Source organism: Physella acuta, unplaced genomic scaffold, assembly GCF_028476545.2.
Source record: "Physella acuta isolate Inbredline_101_S28 unplaced genomic scaffold, ASM2847654v3 ptg000998l, whole genome shotgun sequence".
Classification (NCBI taxonomy): Eukaryota; Metazoa; Mollusca; class Gastropoda; family Physidae; genus Physella; species Physella acuta.
The window spans coordinates 2,501-22,671 of record NW_026732515.1 but is presented as its reverse complement, the minus strand read 5'-3'; the positions used below and the strand labels follow the sequence as shown (position 1 = coordinate 22,671).

The 20,171-nt window shown below is 37.6% G+C and overlaps 3 protein-coding genes across 3 annotated transcripts in view; 1 reads left to right on the top strand and 2 right to left on the bottom strand.

The window, feature by feature from the left end:
* Positions 1-820: 820 nt before the first annotated feature.
* LOC131954433 (uncharacterized) lies at positions 821-3,395 on the top strand. Its single transcript, XM_059318103.1, has 2 exons — positions 821-1,258; positions 2,081-3,395. Exons 1-2 carry the CDS (start codon positions 913-915, stop codon positions 2,452-2,454), a joined length of 720 nt encoding a protein of 239 aa, XP_059174086.1. The 5' UTR covers positions 821-912; the 3' UTR covers positions 2,455-3,395.
* Positions 3,396-5,365: 1,970 nt separating this feature from the next.
* On the bottom strand, positions 5,366-16,471 carry LOC131954431 (epoxide hydrolase 4-like). Its single transcript, XM_059318100.1, has 7 exons — positions 16,332-16,471; positions 11,443-11,650; positions 10,058-10,182; positions 8,808-8,920; positions 7,524-7,692; positions 6,838-7,025; positions 5,366-5,677 (listed from the first exon to the last, which is right to left on the bottom strand). The coding sequence occupies exons 2-7, from the start codon at positions 11,629-11,631 to the stop codon at positions 5,409-5,411; spliced, it is 1,053 nt and encodes a 350-aa protein (XP_059174083.1). The 5' UTR covers positions 11,632-11,650; positions 16,332-16,471; the 3' UTR covers positions 5,366-5,408.
* A 2,920-nt stretch (positions 16,472-19,391) lies between these two features.
* LOC131954440 (epoxide hydrolase 1) overlaps positions 19,392-20,171 on the bottom strand; it is a gene marked incomplete at its 5' end in the record, with an annotated part of 846 nt that continues 66 nt past the window's right edge. Inside the window, 1 exon segment of the mRNA XM_059318108.1 lies at positions 19,392-20,171. This exon segment is cut by the window's right edge and continues 66 nt beyond it. Within this exon segment, the coding sequence (XP_059174091.1) occupies positions 19,978-20,171 (194 nt within the window).

Genomic DNA, 20,171 nt, shown 5'->3' with positions numbered 1-20,171 from the left:
TTTGTGTCACTTTTGCGAATGACGCAATCTGCATAATTGTTAACAGGATGCTATTTGGCACGATGGCGCCTGTTAGTTTTAAGGAGCCAGAGGCCGTGCGTGGCGCCTATACATCCCTGACACAAGGGTGGTCACCGAAGTGTGTTCTGCCTGATTATTTTGGTGAGTGATTAATGTACACATAAGGTTTTCACGCGGTAGTGTAGGTAAACCCGTGTCCCGGTATTTATGATCCAAGCGCAGGCATTGTTTTTATTTAAATAACTCTTTTTTAGAAAACAAGGTTACGCATCTAAGAATATAGGATTGGTAGCGTATAGATGAAACCCTTTTTCTACCCCCGCGGCAACGCGCGGGACGGGTACGCTAGTTACATATACAATCTGATCACAATTCTATTTTAATCATTAAAAAGCTGTTTTCACATGACAAGATTAATAAAATTTATATCACCAAAAATAGTTTTTATATTACAAACTACTTTAATAGCTTAATATTTGTTATCACATCACAAGACTTAATCAGTAAAAGAAAAATGGTTACAAAAAGCCAGACCTTTTTCTCCCCAAAAAAGTAAACCTTAGCCTCCCCCCTCCCCACCCCGGGAACAGGACATTACCACCCCCCCCCCCCCCCCAAACATCCCCCACCAAGTAATTACCCCCGTCCAGTAATACTTTATCACAACCCCCCCCCCCCCTGGTAATAGTTACAGTTAGGGATATATTCCCAAAGCAATCTTACATGTACACAAGCGACTTCGGGAAAAACATTTGTAGCACTAAATTGTTTTTTTATCCTAAGGTTTCATTTGAACGGAAGTTACGTTTATACACAAACATCGTGGCGATCGAAAAACAAGTTTCTCGTCGATGAAAAAAAAAAACCCAATCACTAAAATATTGAAAAAAAATGGCTAGAAGACGCGATTCATCCTCCAACGTCGAAAAGTTCATGAAACCAAAGCTAATAAACTGTAGTACTAGCAGTACGGATCTAGATCTAGATCCAGAAGAAAATGAAGGCCTCAGCATAGCACTAGCAACACTAACAATGCCAACAAACGACGGCGCCGGCAAACAAACAAGCAGATCTCAAAAGAAAAAACACCATCCTGTACAACACTTACTGATCGATATAAGCCAGGTTATAACCGGTTTGGATAGGGAGCAACTCCTGAAATTAAAAGAACTTATTAGTGCATGTCTGAAAGAGGAGGAGGCTGAAAAGGGAGAATGCACATATAAAAAACCAAAAGGTAAAGCAGATGTTTGTGGGGTCTAAAATTATCGGGTGTGAAACGCGTGGGTGCATAGTGATCGGGCGTTATCTCGAACATCGTGTGACGGTACGGAGCCCTACTTGGAAACGTGGGCTAGCGTCCGTTGACAGGCGCTGATTTTTAATAGACACCTTGCACCAGAGCCGTAGCGTGTGGGGGGGGGGGGGGGGGTACATATTCCCTGGGCGCCGACACTAGGGGCGCCAAAATGGGTTGGGGAAAAAATTAAAAGCTCACTTTGGCTGCAGTTTTGTATTATAAATATTTTTTTAAAATATGAGGGGGGGGGGGGTGCGCGCCTAATTGAAAGTTTGTCCCCGGGCGCGGGGAAGGGTCGCTACGCCTCTGACTCGCCCTCTGTTGGACGTTGGTGAGGTAGCCCACTGGTATATAACAGGAGGGATGGCTCTGGTCGAGAGTAAAAAAAGGTACAGTATAGGCCTCGGATAGTAGCCAGAGTTTCTTTCAGGCATCTCTTCGAACGAAATGGAATTTATATAGAAAGTATATACATTTGACAATGTTCCCCCCCTCCGAAAATTTCAAGTACCCCTTTACCCCGGAGAGAAATAAAGTCTGGAAGAAACACTGATAGTGGCAGACCTTAGGCTGGCTTATTGGTTAAGCTGATGTCTAGCTCCCGTTAGTATGACGTCGTGTATCCGTGGCCAGATGCCTTGTAGGATGAGTATCTATACAATCCCCACCACTAACAAACCGGGTTCTCAGTATAACTTCCCCTTACATATAGAAAAAAATTAAGGATAAAGTAAATTCTACCCACAATATTCTTTTCAGTGTCGTTTGTGTCAAGAACAGCTGAAACTGAGGACTTAAGATACGAATCAGATGAGGATACCAACTCTGACATTGAAAAGATACACACGGAAAGACAAAAACATCGAGATCAACATCCAATGAAATGTAAAAGACAGTCAGAGACATCCATGGTTAAAGAAAATGAGGAGACAATGAAAATGAGACAGCGAAGTAAATCATCGGAATCAGCTCTAAAAAATACATCGATTTATAGAGTAAACGCCTCCACCAGTTATAACCAGCTCCTTGAGAACGGTGCGTACGATGTCAGCCACGAAAGGTACACTCTAAATGGCATAAAATGTGGGCATGTCATGAAATGCCCCTCATCTGGCGATCAGCCAAAAAAATAAATGGGAAAAAACGTATAAACCCCAAAACAAAATCTACGAAGCAAAAAGCTCGACTACTGATGGCAAAGAAATTAACCAGCTGAGAAGACCTATTTTATTATTAGGTTGCTGTTTATCCGTCCCATTACATTTTTGTGTATGATAGCCAGGCCTTGGAGAAATTCATTCACCATCTCACCCCCCCCCCCGCTTCCCGACACCACCCTACCACATCCACCCATCACCCCACCACTTTTGCACATCACTCCACCCTATCTACACATCACTCCACTACATGCACACTTGCACACATCACTACATCCACACCTCACCACATCAACATCCACACATCACCTTTCAACATCCACACATCACCTCACCACATCACTACATCCACACATCACCTCACCTCATCCACCCTCCACCACACATCATTCACACATCACCTACCCCACCACACCCACACATCCCTCTACCACATCAACACAACCCTCCATCACACCCACACGTCACTTCTCCAATTCCGCACACCATTACATGCAGAGGTTGTGCTTTTTCCAAATCAATAGGGGCCTACAGCTCTGACGGCACTTTTTCTTGTGTGAAGATTGTGACTTGGTGATAACATTCAATGAGGATTCGCTATAGAGTTCGTTTCGGTCAAATTCATTGATATGGTTGAGTTAGGTAGTGAATTCCGCCTTAAGATCCCTGATCACACGAAAATCTGGGATAATCTCAAAGTTCAAAGCCTCGCTCTGAAAGTCTCTAGTGGAGTCGATCCTGGGACGGTGTGTCTTCACTGCAGGCTTGTCCCCAGTGAATGTGTCAAGTCTTTTATAATGACAAGAACAGTGCTTGAGATCGCAGAACAGTTCGCCATCTTGTGTTGATACCCTGTCTCTCAGATGATATGTAATATTCGCTCAGTCGCTGAAAATAAAACGAAAATCATAGAAATTTTAGGGCTTACGCCTACTTTTGTCAGAACCTTATACATTATACATACACATACACATACACATACACATACACATACACATACACATACACATACACATACACATACACATACACATACACATACACATACACATACACATACACATACACATACACATACACATACACAAACACATACACATACACATACACATACACATACACATACACATACACATACACATACACATACACATACACATACACATACACATACACATACACATACACATACACATACACATACACATACACATACACATACACATACACATACACATACACATACACATACACATACACATATATATACATACATAAAGCAATTTATGTCTGTGTGTCTGTTTTTTATGCATTACTCCACTCTTCATCCGATCGCCATGAAACTTTGTGAAGTTGTTGAGAATACTCCTTCGGATGTTTTAGCCTCATCAGGTTGCTACTAGCTACAACGTTTTAGCCTTATCATGTTGCTACTAGCTACAACGTTTTAGCCTTATCAGGTTGCTACTAGCTACAACGTTTTAGTCTTATCAGGTTGCTACTAGCTACAACGTTTTAGCCCCATCAGGTTGCTACTAGCTACAACATTTTAGCCTTATCAGGTTGCTACTAGCTACAACATTTTAGCCTTATCAGGTTGCTACTAGCTACAACATTTTAGCCTTATCAGGTTGCTACTAGCTACAACATTTTAGCCTTATCAGGTTGCTACTAGCTACAACGTTTTAGCCTTATCGGGTTGCTACTAGCTACAACATTTTAGCCTTATCAGGTTGCTACTAGCTACAACGTTTTAGCCTTATCAGGTTGCTACTAGCTACAACGTTTTAGCACCATCAGGTTGCTACTAGTTACAACGTTTTAGCCTTATCAGGTTGCTACTAGTTACAACGTTTTAGCCTTATCAGGTTGCTACTAGTTACAACGTTTTAGCCTTATCAGGTTGCTACTAGCTACAACAAAGGGCTTTCGTCAGTTTGGACACGCAGTTGACTACCTTGTATAACTGAACAATACCATGGTAAGTAGACTGATGACGAAAACATTACACATACCTAGCGGTGTATCTAGGGTTATAGGGCGATCTCGATCTGGACTTTTTGTTGGATGTCCCTGAGTCCACCCAGCTGTGATATGTACCTGACTCACGTTGGGTTTAGTTAAGGCGGCTAGACACAACGCTGAACACACAATCCCTTTTCATGACATGGTCAAAAAACTCTACATCATCAACGCTTTGTGTGTGAGTTGTAAGGTGTTTTTTCAGTACATTTGGTACTGTGACAGCATATGTAAGCTTTAATAAGCCTTCATTTTAAAATGAAATTATTTTGAGAACCTAGTCGCTGCATACGGGAGAGACAACAGTTTTTTTCATAATGGAATTAAAAATGAATAGGAAATGTAGAATTGCACAGAGGTACGTATCTCAACAATAAGTGTATATGCCTACCAGTTTAACTGCACGAGTGCAATATTCACAAACCTGCCATAAAGTAAAAATGAGACTTGAAGTCAGCGAAAATCTGGGCGTGGTTACATAGAATGATGTAAGTTTGGCTGGTCATATCAAAAACAGTTACCCAATAAAAAAAAACTCCCCCGGACATCCCCCCCTCCGGACATCCCCCCACCGGAGCAATTACCCCCTGTCAATTACCCCCCTGGAAAATTCCCCCCCCCCCCTCTCATCCACCAAGATAGAATCCTGATTCTAACTCCAAATTTATACCTATATATTAACTTAATCCTAACCTTAAGACAAAGACGAAAAACCTACGAATTCACCTCACACTAAAATAAACACAAAACCTTTTAAATAACAAGAATATTTTAAATTAATGAAAAATATTTTTTTTATATCACAAGCTACTTTGATTTCTATAAGTTTGTTTTAACATATCAGAAGACTTAACCACTAACAAAATTGTTTTTTACATCACAATTTCAGTTTATTCACAAAACGCTTTTCATTTCTGTCGATGAAGCCATTCTCTAATTGCACTATTCACCAGCTCTGGTGTATCCATCTGTACAAAATGTCCACCCTCCTCTATGTACCTGACTGTAATTTTAGGGTTCATTTTCTTTGTCTCCTCTGGTATCTCCTTGCATAGCGCCAAGTCTTGACAGCCCCAAATAAGTAACACAGGCATGTCGTAATCTAGATCATAGTTGATCTTCTCCTGTGGCAGCTGAAGACTAGCTCTGTAGTAGTTGATAGGGGCAGTTATTGATCCTATTGTGTGATTGACATAAAACAACAATAGAATCAATCATTGACGAAGACATTAGTTCACTCTAAAATGGCAATGTATAGGACAGTAACCCCCAAGTCAATACCCACAGATTGATTTCTCCCCTACTAATAATTTACCCTTACCTAACCCTATCATTATCTTTAAACTTTCTTATTGTAATGACCTTGTAGTAGGGGGGGGGGATTATTTCCTGAAATTATTTTGTGTGTGGCGGGGGGGGGGGGGGGAATGACCAGGGACCAATGTCCTGCACATATATATGTATGTATATATGTGTATGTATTAATATACGAATGCATATAGATCTCTCCACCCCCCCCCCCTGCCTATATCAGGCTGTTCAATTTTTTATTTTTTTTTAGATTTATACACAGTTATGTATGAAGTCATAAATGTTTGTAGGTCATTATCTCTCACCTTAATTACACAGCAATTACAAATTTGTCAAATATTTAATATAGAAATGTTAAAGAAAAAGAATTTGTAAAACCTTTTTGGAAACATCTTTGAGAATGGAGATAAAGCTATCTGGCTCAAGGAAACCAGTTTCTTTAGATATATGTATATGTAAAGGCATATATATATATATATATATATATATATATATATATATATATATATATATATATATACATATATATATATATATCAGTGGCGTAGCGAGGTCGGGTGTCACCCGGTGCGGCACTTAATGGTGTCACCCCCCCAGAGGCATAGAGACCCTTCCCAGGGACAAACTTTCAAATTTTCGATTTGCACCCCCCCTCAAACTTTCGATTTGCACCCCCCCCCCCTCGAGTTTTCGATTTGCACCCCCCCCCCCTCAAACTTTCGATTTGCACCCCCCCCCCTCGAGTTTTTCTCTATATATTTTGCTATTTTTTGCCTTGGTGTCACCCCCCTAAATGGTGTCACCCGGTGCGGTCCGCACCCCCCGCCCCCCCCCCCCCCCTCGCTACGCCCCTGATATATATATACATATATATATATATATATATATATATATATATATATATATATATATATATATATACCTATATATATACCTATAGTTGTGGTGGTAAGGGGGGGACAACCTTGCTTACAATATCTAACAACACACAACCTAATGATACCACTGCTTTAAATACCACCTTACCAGGCTGACAGTAGGTATATTTGTAGGCCGCAATCTCTTCCTCGGTAAATGGCGTAGGTGTTTTGTAGATGACTGGGAAGCCACTGATGCGTGAATGTTTCCCACCAAACATGCAGTCGATCACCTCCAGGTCACACACTCGGGCCCAAACCTCGGGAAGGTACGGCAGTTGGAAGAAAAACATGTACCTGAGTATTCAAATTCGGAAAGTTACGGGAAATGAGATTTAAATAGGAATGTAAAAGAGAAGGTCAGTTATAAGGAAAGTGAAAGGGAACGTCAGTTAGTAGCATCACTAGTCGGGAGGTGGGGGAGGAGGCACGTCGGGTGACACCAGTTGGGGGGTGACACCACATTGAAAAATTGTAAAATTTACAAGTTAAAAAAAAATAAAACAGTAGGTTAAAGGGGTGACACCAAACCGAAAAAGCTACATTTTTGGAGAAAAGGGGGGGATGACACCCTCATTTACCACTCCAGGAGACACCCAATGTTTCAATAAAAAGGGAAATAAGAGAGAAGGAAAATCAACTGAAAAGTACTAAGTGAGGCTATTTAACAACTTGGCCATACAGAAGATTATTTAACTGGAAAGTAAAAAAGGTCATTTATCAGGAAAGCACTATACTAGATAATGTACATTTAAAGCCTTAATTAGCCTAATTTAAAATTGTCCACGTGTTTACCAAGACATTTTCAGCTGCTTCTTGTTTTTCTTGAGAACATTCTGGAAGACTGGACCAGGCGGGGCATTCAAGACGATCAGCTTGTCCACCATCTGGGGGTGGAGCCTGGCGAAGGGCCAGACAACAACGCCACCCCAGTCGTGTGCCACCAGGGTGCAGCTCTGGTAACCTGGATGTAAACATATACTCATACAGTGTTTCTTCCAGAGTTTTTTCTCCGGGGGGACGGGGGGGGGGGGGCAGATTTGAAATTTTCGGGGGAGGGACTAAAATTTCCGGGGGGGGGGGGGGCGGACACGGGTAAAAGTATATACTATTTAAATAAATTCTATTTCGTTCCGGGGGCGGTAGACATGCATGGAAGAGAGGCCTGGAAGAAACTCATATACTCATACAGTGACATATAGTCATATACTAGATACCAACATGGGGAAGGGAGGCTGTAAGTTTAAGATCTTATAATTTCACTCAATGGTAGGTAGGTTTCAATGTTTATCTTTTAAATCGAAAAGTTGCTTTTTTTTTGTTTAAATCCAAATTTTGACATCACAATTTCTTAACACCCCCCCCCCCCCTCCCATTCCCCATTTTCACATAAAGTAACCGTTAAATTCCTACCCCTCCCCCACAGAGATTCTTCTAGGCATCTCCTCGTAAGTAAGTCTACCGCCCCCGAACGAAATTGAATGTATATAGAAAACATATACTTTTACCAGTCCCCTCCCCCCGAAATTATCAGTCCCTTCCTCCCCCCCCCCTTCCGGAGAATACAGTCTGGAAGAAACACTGCTCCCTCCTTTCATTGGAGTGTGGCGCCATTTATGAAGGACGACACCTGACAAGACGAGTGGACGAGAGGAAAAGCTAAATAACAAAAAGTCGCAAGTGTGAATTCCAGTCGGAATGATTTACTTGAATCTACTCAATTATCTTGGCACAAACAATCAAGACTTGGTTTCTCAATTCCATTTATATTTTATTTCATGAGTAGCTTCCCTTGCTTTCCTTTTTAAAAATGTAATCGTTTTTAAAAAAAAGTGAGACAACTCCAGGTTTTTCAAACTGCTAGAACTGTAATCTGCCCACTGAAGGGTAAACACCTGTCACTAAGGAACACTTGAAAACTAATTTAGTCTTAACATTGGGGGGGGGGGGGGAAGCTTTGGTAATGAAAAGAATGAAACAATTTCAACTATTTACCCCAACGATTTGGAAAAAAAGACACCGAAATAAACACAAAATTATAAAATAACACCAACTGTTTTTTTTTCAATACAGACTCACCTAATGCCTCAATGACCTGTTTGAGATCTGACACCAAGGCATTCATCACATAGGCTTTCTTTCCTTTTGGCTTGGAAGATTCCCCGTACCCTCTTTGGTCTATGGCAACAACTCTGGAATTGGGTTTTTAAACAACTCTAGAATAGGGCTTTAAACAACTCTAGAATAGGGGTTTTTTTTTAGATAGAGCTAGAATAGGGTTTTTAAACAACACTAGAATAGGGGTTTAAACAACTCTAGGATAAGGTTTTTAAACAACTATAGAATAAGGTTTTTTAGATAGATCGAGAAAAAGTACTAGAATAGTATTTTTAAACAACTCTAAAATGGGATTTTTAAACAACTCTAGAATAGGTTTTTTAAACAACTCTAGAATAGGGTTTTTAGATAGAGCTAGAGTAGGGTTTTAAACAACACTAGGATAGGGTTTTAAACAACTCTAGAATAGGTTTTTTAACCAACCCTAGAATTGGGTTTTTAGATAGAGCTAGAATAGGATTTTAAACAACTCTAGAATTGGGATTTTATACATTAGTAGAATATTATTTTTAAATAGCTTTGGAATAGGGTTTTTAAATGGCGCATGAATAGGGTTTGAAACAACTCTAGAATGGGGTTTTAAAGCAACTTCAGAATATGTTTTTACTGCACTGGAATAGGGTTTTAAAACGGAGCTAGAATGAGGTTTTAAACAGCTCTAGAATAGGGTTTTAAAACAACTCTAGAATGAGCAGTAGCGTAGCGAGGGGGGGGGGGCGGGGGGGACATATGTCCCCGGGCGCCGAGCTTAGGGGGCGCCAAAATGGGTTGGAAAAATAAATTGAAAGGTTGAGTGGGGTGCAAATTGAAAGTTTGAGGGGGGGGGTGCAAATCGAAATCTCGAGGGGGGGGTGCAAATCGAAAAGTTTGTCCCCGGGCGCCGGGAAGGGTCGCTACGCCTCTGAGAATGAGGTTTTAAAACTCTAGAAAAAGACTGTCAAAACATTTTGAGAATATTTTATTAAAACTTTAGAAAAGGGGTTTTCAAAAACTTCTAACTTAGGGCTTTAAAACAATTCTAAAATATGGTTTTCAAAACAACCAGTTTTAGAACAACTCTGTTTTAGGCGTTGGATTGATCATTGTGATATCAACTGAAGGCTGGGTAAGTAGACGTGGCGACTTGTAGTGAGGTGCGACGATAATGAGGGTGACCTCCAGGGATAAAGTCGCCAAAAAGAATGTGACGTCATTTAAATACATTAAACAACCTGTAATCTTTCTGGAATTCTCTGATCTGATGGCGCCATGAAAACCAGAACTCAGGAAAACCGTGAACAAACAGCATCAAGGGGCCGCCCTCAGGTCCACTGGCCACGTAATGGATGGTCACGTCCTGAATAGGGATATAGTGATACATAAATGTCACGTCCTGAATAAGGATATATAATGATACATAAATGTCATGTGTTGTACAGGGATATAGTGATACATAAATGTCACGTCCTGAATAAGGATATATAATGATACATAAATGTCATGTGTTGTACAGGGATATAGTGATACATAAATGTCACGTCCTGAATAAGGATATATAATGATACATAAATGTCATGTGTTGTACAGGGATATAGTGATACATAAATGTCACGTCCTGAATAGGGATATAGTGATACATAAATGTCACGTCCTGAATAAGGATATATAATGATACATAAATGTCATGTGTTGTACAGGGATATAGTGATACATAAATGTCACGTCCTGAATAAGGATATATAATGATACATAAATGTCATGTGTTGTACAGGGATATAGTGATACATAAATGTCACGTCCTGAATAAGGATATATAATGATACATAAATGTCATGTGTTGTACAGGGATATAGTGATACATAAATGTCACGTCCTGAATAAGGATATATAATGATACATAAATATCATGTGTTGTACAGGGATATAGTGATACATAAATGTCACGTCCTGAATAAGGATATATAATGATACATAAATGTCATGTGTTGTACAGGGATATAGTGATACATAAATGTCACGTCCTGAATAGGGATATAGTGATACATAAATGTCACGTCCTGAATAGGGATATAGTGATACATAAATGTCACGTCCTGAATAGGGATATAGTGATACATAAATGTCACGTCCTGAATAGGGATATAGTGATACATAAATGTCACGTCCTGAATAGGGATATGGTGATACAAAAATATCATGTGTTGTACAGGGATATAGTGATACAAAAATGTCACGTCCTGAATAGGGATATAGTGATATAAAAATGTCATGTGTTGTACCGAAATATAACGATAACAAATGTCACGTCCTGTACAGGGATATAGTGAGACACATATATCATGTGTTGGACAGAAATATAACGATATCAAATGTCACGTCCTGTACAGGGATATAGTGATACAAAAATAATAATTCTTTCTTAGGAAGGTAACGTTATAAAAAGTCTAATTCTCGCATAGGAATATAGGGCCTGCTGATATCGTGTTAAATCTTGTAAAACATTAGAATCATACAGAATATTAACATGCCATGTCACACTTCTACACTCATCTTCCCGCTATATCTATGTAACAAGTCAAAATATCCCAGAAATCCCAATAAACAAAAAAAAACACACCTTTAAGTCAAGAAACCCATGTGTCCCCAGTGTTGGGTCATCCAGACAAGCGGGCCTAGATATCACCTTCCAGTGGAATACCTTCCTGCAGCCGACAAGGCAACATTCTTTTAAAATGTTGAACAGCACCTTCAAACCGTACCACACGGCCATAAACCACAGCATCAACCACATGAAGAACTTCGGCATCTTTTAACGATCGAACGTTCTGCACAAGTAAAATGAGAATATATCTAAAATGAATTATCATTCTTGTCACATCATGCTTCTAGATGTACCGTTTTTCAAGGTCTAGTTTGGTGTTTTGTAAGTGTGTTATTGCTAAAGTTGTTCATCCTTCTGGGAAATATGTACTTTTTAAACACACACACATTATATATATATATATATATATATATATATATATATATATATATATATATATATATGTATATATATATATATATATATGCTTTATATATACTTACATATATATATATATATATATATATATATATATATATATATATATATATATATATATATATATATATATATATATATATATATATATATATATATATATATATATATATGTGTGTGTGTGTGTGTGTTTGTGTGTTTATAAACTTACACTCTGATGATTCTATACAGCATTTTAACAATATTTTATGGGTTTATAGCTTACTCTATGTTATACACAACGCTGTTTTGATAGCTTAGTTTGTTGTTGATATTTATTAATGATATTATAGTTTCAAAATGACTGAAAGATGCCCGTAAATCTGTACGTATGTACTCCTGACATTAGGACTTCTCGCGATATGTCTCGACCAATGTTTCTGGGTTTAGGGGTGTTGTTTATTATTAAGATAGAACCAATATTTATATTGAAGTTTTCGTTTATGTTGCCGACGAATGTTTTTGTGCTGCGGGTTTTAAGATAAAACAATTTATCTGACTAACTTAGTTTTCGTTTATGTCTTACCTTAGTCTTATAAATAATATCAACTTGCCACGCCCCTCTCATAACATTGGACAAAAGTATACATAATGAAGTATTAACATAGCAAGCCTCAAATCAGAGACCGATACTATTAACTTAACTAACCTGTAAAGATATAAAATCTGTTTAGATTACACTGGGTTAGAACACTATAGAGCACCTGCTACATGTTCACAACAAGTACACACAATGACCTATTGTTCCTGTGTTCATGTTTAGTGTGTAGTTAATGGACTAGAAATCAATCAGCTGGGTTACTGTGGTGGAGGGTAATGAATGCGTGATACGTAATGAATTACTTCTTTTACTATTACTCCAACTATAAACATGTAATGAGAACGCGAACACTCTTATTTCCGACGTACAAATGATATCAACAAGTCCGATCGTGAAATATAATTAAGTTTATAATCAACTAACTTGAATTTTAATTATCAACCACTAATAGAAATACTAGATCTACATCGCAAATATCTAACCACGGCCTTTTCCTACTATGGCTAAACCAGCAACTGTCTCTTCAGTCTTGCGTCCTACGTCATCGCTAACATTGTCGCGTCACACTCACGTCATACTCACACTACACATAATTTATTAAATTCGAGCACATACCCTCCAACCAAATCGTCTACCGTCAATACCAACTCAAGTTTACACCTTTCTTATTAATCTCTACCCGTCTGGTCTTATTTCTATCTATCTACGCTATGAAGATTACGACGTGTCATAACATTGCGCCTCAACGAAGCTTTATACAAGGGTGTAAAAGGTGCTTCGAGTACTAGTTTTTTTTTTAATTAAAAAGTTATAGTACTCAAGAAATCGGGTCGATGTGGTAGTGTGCCTGACTGCTAACATGAAAGCCTCGAGTTCGGATCTCTGTCCAAAGACGTCCCTGGGTTCATGCAGCTCTAATGGGTACCTGACTCACATTAGGGAAAGTAAATGCGGCTGGGCATAGTACTGACCACACTACCCCTTCAAATGCCGAGGTCAAAGAAACATTACGTCTGAAAAGGGAACTTTACTACTTACCCAAGAAGTCACGTTTTAAAATATGTTGCTACTTTTGTAGTAGACCTATTTGTGCATTGGTGCTACCGAAAAGTTATCTACCAGCATCTCATATAAGACAATTTGTAGTGCTGTGTTGTCGATAGGAAATCGTATCACTGTTTTACCGATATACTGTACAGAGTTTTTTTCACTCACCTCTTGGGGTGTGAGGGGGCGGAGTACGAAATAGAATTTATAAACAAAATATTTACGTTAATTAGTACCCCCTCCCCCGGGATTTTAAGTGTGCCCTTCCTTCCGAAAGTTTCAAAAGCCCCCCCTTTCCCCCTCCCCCGGGAATTTATTTTCGCCCTTCCTCCCGAAAGTTTCAAGTGACCCCCTTTTCCCCTCCCCCGGGAATTTATTTCCGCCCTCCCTCCCGAAAGTTTCAAGTGCCGTACACTCACCTTAGAAAAATGTCTGAAAGAAACCTTGATCCTGTAGGCATAAAGTATGTATCTATACACTGTTTTCTGTGTATGCCCCCTATAAACTAAAATCTAAAACACCTGTATTCTTGTTAATCTAACGGTCAATACAACAGAGGGTTGAAGTTGCAAGTTCGCCACTAGTTACATACTACTGCTACTATTACTCTGATATATTTTGACTAACCTATCAGTGTCAAAGCTTTAGCTTCTTCTTAATCAGAGCTAAGGTTAGTTGAGTTGAGATGGTAAGTTTAGATATGATGGAGAAGTAAGGGCTAGGATCAGTGTTGTTCCAGACTTTTTTCTCCGGGGGGGGGGGGGGGGGCACTTGAAATTTTCGGGGGGGGGGGGGGGCGGTAGATTTTCTTCGGGGGGGCGGACACTGTTAAAAGTATATATTTTCTATAAAAATTATATACATTTCATTTCGTTCGGGGGGGGGGGGGGGGGACGGTAAAAAAAGAGATGCCTGGAAGAAACTCTGGCTAGGATTAAGTGAATTTGACTTTTAAAAACTAATATAAACAGAGGTACCATGACAGCGTGACACAAATGTATCGACTCGTCAACAAGAAAAAACACATGTTGGTGCCATTTTGTAGGAAACCATAATGATAGAAGAACTTCATTATTATTTTTGTTTGTAATGAAACTTTTCATGGTTCCATGTTTTTTTAGTCGGGTACCAGACATTGTGAAGTCATTTTTTTTTTGTCTAGAATTTCGCACCGTCTATCTGCTTCTTATCTTAACCACATATTTTATCAGCCGACATTCATCGAACGATAACAAGACCACTATATATGACACAAAGCAATAAATTAATGGTGGTTGAACGTGTGGTTTTGTTTTGATGAGTTTCAACAAATTACGAACAAAAAAAAAAACATTTTAAAGATCGTGAACTTGACCTATATATAACACGCTGCGGTAGCTCTGGCTTGTCATTTTGTTATATTGTACTATACGGGCAGGGATGGAATATAGCCATGTTATATATCACTGTTGCCTTTAATTTATTTTTATCTATGTGATTTACGGTTACGCTCTCGTTAAAGGACGACAACTTCAAACGCACTATCTTAACTATTCGATGACTAGACAGAATAGTAAAGACATTTAAGGAGTTTATGCTGGAGCAAATATACATCTATATTGTAGTGTATACTAGAATAAATCTTCCATTACCTTATTCCTATGTAAAAGATGTTAATGTGAATGAACTTCAAAAATTATATTAGCTTATTGTATTGTGTAAATGATGGTAATGTGAATAAACTTCTAAAATTATATTAGCTTTTTGTATTGTGTAAATGATGTTAATGTGAATAAATTACTAAAATTATATGACCTGATTGTATTGAGCAAGGATAAATATGTGTATAGGGGTCATCCATAAATGAGGTCACACTTTTTGGACGATTTTTACTTCCCCCTCCCTCCGTCGCACATGGTCACAAAAAGCTAGACTCCCCCCCCTCCCCTAAAATAACGTCACACCTCAGCCTACGATCCCCCTCAAACTTGCAGTTGAAATTCTCCTAAAATACGATATTTTTTTTTCAAAACCTTGTCTGATCTCTGTCAACATAGAGTATTTTAATCAATTCCTATTACAATTTATTAAAACGGTTTTCTAAAACGCGAAATAACGGCTAAAAATTAGTTTTCAAACATTGTTTTTTTCTAAAGCATAAGTGTGACGTCCCGCCATTTGAACGCCCGCTTCCCCCTTCCCCCTCATCAAACACCGTCACAAAATTACTGACCCGCCCCCCCCCCCCTTTTCCCCTACGAGTGCAACGTCATTTATGGACGACCCCATATGTGTATTGATTTGTGGAAGAAGCTAAATCAGTAATAGTCAATGTTTTTGACGTAAACGTACTTACTGCGATGTAAATATTGTTCTAGTTTTTTAAAAATTTATACCAGAGCCCGATAAAAGAATAAATAAAAGGGGGTGTTAGGTTACTGGTAGTTTGCTGGAATACACACATGGCTTGTTAATGTCAATGCTAAACCTATCCCTATTTTTGGAAGAGTTTACTATCGGATTTCGGCATCTTCAATCATCCTATTGAAGGTCTAAATGTTGCCTTTATGAGAGATAGTTAAATGTTTCTAAACCAGATCTAAACAAAAAAAAAAATTTTAACTGCTCAAGCAACTATTCTAAATGATTTTTTTTGTTAAAATTATTTAACTGGGATTAAATTTATACCAGCGTAATTATCACAAGTTAGAAAGAAAAAGTCATAGCAAACACAAAGTTGACAGTTATTAGGGACCTATGCCGGCGCAAACAACTAATAAGCATTATTTTGTTTTGAGTATTATTTCATACAAGTTTCACTTCGCCAATTCAGAGTAACCTCCCTGTTTAGAAACAGTCGTATTGAAACAAATTTACAAACCTGCTTACAATCCCATACACAAGAAATTATCCCCTAAGCTGCAGCTTTATAAAGTCTGTAACCGATACTTTGAATACACGTCTCTAGCACACACGTGTGGCTGGGGTATTTTTTAAGCACATAGATTAAATAAACAGATATCGTGTGCATAAAGGCCAAAGTTCACTCTTTTGTAAGTCGGGTGGAGCGGACGGGTGGTGACACAAACAAGGACACCTATTGAGCCGCGACACACGCATAGTGGTGTGTTAATGTGTTGAAAAAGCACTGTCACTTCATGTAAGGTCATATACCTACCAATAAGCATCTCTCTCTCTCTGTATATATATATATATATATATATATATATATATATATATATATATATATATATATATATATATATATATATATATATATATATATATATATATATATATATATATATATATATATATATATATATATATATATATATTTGTATGTATATGTATGTATGTATGTATATATATGTATATAGTGGTAGACATCTATCTACAAACCTAGTACGACTGAGTAACTTTATCCTTAATGGACCTCAACCAGAATTATAAATAAAGTTATAAATAAAGTTATATATATATATATATATATATATATATATATATATATATATATATATATATATATATATATATATATATATATATATATATAGGCCAATGTGGAACTTGATGCAGCCACAAAATTAACTAAGCAGCAATACATTCTTTACCTGTAAATTCCAACACACGTCCTTTTATACACAAAATCTAGATCTTCTAGTATAAGGTGTTATCATTATGAACATTGTATCCACCACCAAGCCAGCCTCTACAACAAACTGCTCGCACTAACTCCTTCCACACATAACTGGCCGTTATTCTAGGTCACGCCGCCTTTACCCACTCAGCGAATCACCTTCATGTTTGTTTTCTCTCTTCACTGTCAGCTTCTACTTTTTTAAAACCCAGGTAAAGTTGTGTGGGTTTTTTTTTAAATGTGTCGTTAGCACGGTATGTAATTAAGGCAGTCGTGCATATGAATCACAAAAAAGGGTGTGCAGGCGGTGTGGTGGTGAGATAGACCAGACGCTTTGATCCTATTTCCGGCTGTGGTTTAAAGTTGAAACGGCGAGAGACGTATCAATGGGGGTGTGGGCTGGGAAATTTTGTACACAATAGACTTTGCTGTGTCGTCAAAAGGGAAAAAAAAAATTCAACATAGATATCGCTTCTTCCCCCCCCCCCCCCGCCTCCAAACACACACACACACACACACACACACACGCAACCCAACATACATCGTATTTAAAATACACTTGATATTATACTTCACACATATTACATTCAAACAACAAACCATTTTTTAAAAAAAAACACCACAGATGAGCATCTCATAAACAATACATAAACGAAATACATCATATAACCTTTACACAAACCACATAAACATCACATATGCATTCCTCTCAAGCACATACATGACAAGCAGATTACACATAACACTATCCCTTCATATGCCGTGGTCTCTGAAACAGCTGAACTCTACTTCATGTGCCCAATGTGTATTGAGCAAAAAATAAAGGAAAAGATGATGATGAGATTATATAAAATATATTAGTTCTATACAATCAGTAAGAAGATATAACACCACGAAGCCTTAAAACATCATGTAAATTAATACACGAAATTCACATAAGCGGCGCTAAAAAAAAAAAATAACAACATCAACAAGAAGAGCACACTAGTATCACGCAAACAAAATTGTACACACATATATTTCGAAAAACATTACAAACTGTAGCCTACGCTAATTGACTCAAACTGTAAAAAAAAAAAAAAAAAAAAAAAATAAATAAAAAATAAATAAAAAAAAAAAAAAACACGCATATTACCCATGGTCACACAGTCATTACTTAAAACATAACGAAAAATCACACAAACCGCACCCAAACAGGAAATCAAATCTTTTACAAACAAAACACAAACTACATACAAACTATAGGCTACACAAGCCATATACAAACAGCTCACAGATGCCTACAAACACAACATATATTACGAAAAAAAACATCTAACAAATATAGCCGAAAAGTACACGAAGCACTAATTACTTTTCCGAACACCTGGATGCAATGAACGGTTATTTGTTTACCTTTTTTTTCTTTTTTTCTTTTTTCAAAACAATTTTTTAAAGTCTTGCAGTTACCGTCTGCATCCGGCTCAAGGTTTAAAAATTTAGAAACTTAAATAAAAAACATTTGCTATGAAAGAAAACATAATTAGGAAACGTTAAGTAATTATTTTTGCCTGGAGTTTATAAAAGCTTGACATTCGTTTTGAAATGTTGTCTTCAAAATCTTACAAGACTGCTGCACATTGGGAACAGGGGTTGTTTCGCTTGCGTGTTTATTAGCGGATTATGGTGATTTAATCCCACCTGGATTAATCATTAACGTTTGTAAATATATATATATATATATATATATATATATATATATATATATATATATATATATATATATATATCATGTAGGACTACTTATTGCTTAGCGGTTCAGCTGTTATTAAAGGTAACTAATGCACTCTAGAAATAAAAGCATCTCGTTCTGAAATGATTTCGTTTCAAACTTATATTTGCACAGAAATGAAATGAAATTGTTAAAATAATTGATAGTTTCAGCTAATTTATTTTTATAACTAAAAACTTTAAATTGCTCACAATTCAAAAGAAAAAAAAAATCATTTTTAAAGGGAGATAAGGATTATTATAAAAGAAGGTAGGCAACTCATATTTTCTATCTGCACTGCAGAGGTTAGAATTTTATAAGAAAATATAAAATTTGAGATTGATATGCATTTGCATCTACCTATTGATCAATTTACTGTTTATTTTATTAACTTGAATTACATGCATTTGGTCATTCAATCATTTTTTTTTATTTCAATAACTTGAAATACTTTCGCACACACAAATTTAATTGTTCTTTCATTATTTCAACAAGTTGAAATACAATTTATTTCTATCAATTATACGAAATTGTCCTAAAATTGTATCATTTCTTCCTCTTATAAATATGAACATAATGAAAACCAATTCCTCAAAAGAGCATATAGACTCTGAGAAGGGTAAAATCATAAGCCCCCTCCACCTTTTACCGTTTACTCTTTGTATCCACCGAAACGGTGTGTGAAAGTAATGCAATTGTTTTAAAATTGAAAAATGAAAGTATTTTTTTTAAATATATATTTCCTCAACTTGAAACCCACCTAACCACCCAACCATTCCCTCATTATTTCAACAACTTGAAACCCCACCTATCCACCCAACCATTCCCTCATTATTTCAACAACTTGAAATCCACCTATCCACCCAACCATTCCCTCATCATTTCAACAACTTGAAACCCCACCTATCCACCCAACCATTCCCTCATTATTTCAACAACTTGAAACCCCACCTATCCACCCAACCATTCCCTCATCATTTCAACAACTTGAAACCCACCTAGCCACCCAACCATTCCCTCATTATTTCAACAACTTGAAACCCACATAACCACCAACCATTCCCTCATTATTTCAACAACATGAAACTCACCTAACCACCAACCATTCCCTCATTATTTCAACAAATTGAAACCCACCTATCCACCCAACCATTCCCTCATTATTTCAATCACTCGCTCCGGCGTGTCCATGTGCACAAAATGCCCAGCCTCCGCGATACGCTTGACCGTTATCTTCGGGTTCTGTTTCTCCGTCTCGTCAGCGATGGCCTCGCTCAGCGCCTCGTCCTGGCACCCCCATATCAGCAGCACCGGAACCTGGAAGTCCATGT

Bases quoted from the DNA above. Each gene is read 5' to 3' on its own strand.
- LOC131954433 (XM_059318103.1), top strand. From the start codon at position 913: ATGGCTAGAAGACGCGATTCATCCTCCAACGTCGAAAAGTTCATGAAA. The intron at 1,259-2,080 runs GTAAAGCAGATG...TATTCTTTTCAG, and splicing joins CACATATAAAAAACCAAAAG to TGTCGTTTGTGTCAAGAACA.
- LOC131954431 (XM_059318100.1), bottom strand. From the start codon at position 11,631: ATGCCGAAGTTCTTCATGTGGTTGATGCTGTGGTTTATGGCCGTGTGG. The intron at 10,183-11,442 runs GTGTGTTTTTTT...ATCCCTATTCAG, and splicing joins ATGGGTTTCTTGACTTAAAG to GACGTGACCATCCATTACGT. The intron at 5,678-6,837 runs GTAAGGTGGTAT...ATCACACAATAG, and splicing joins ATATACCTACTGTCAGCCTG to GATCAATAACTGCCCCTATC.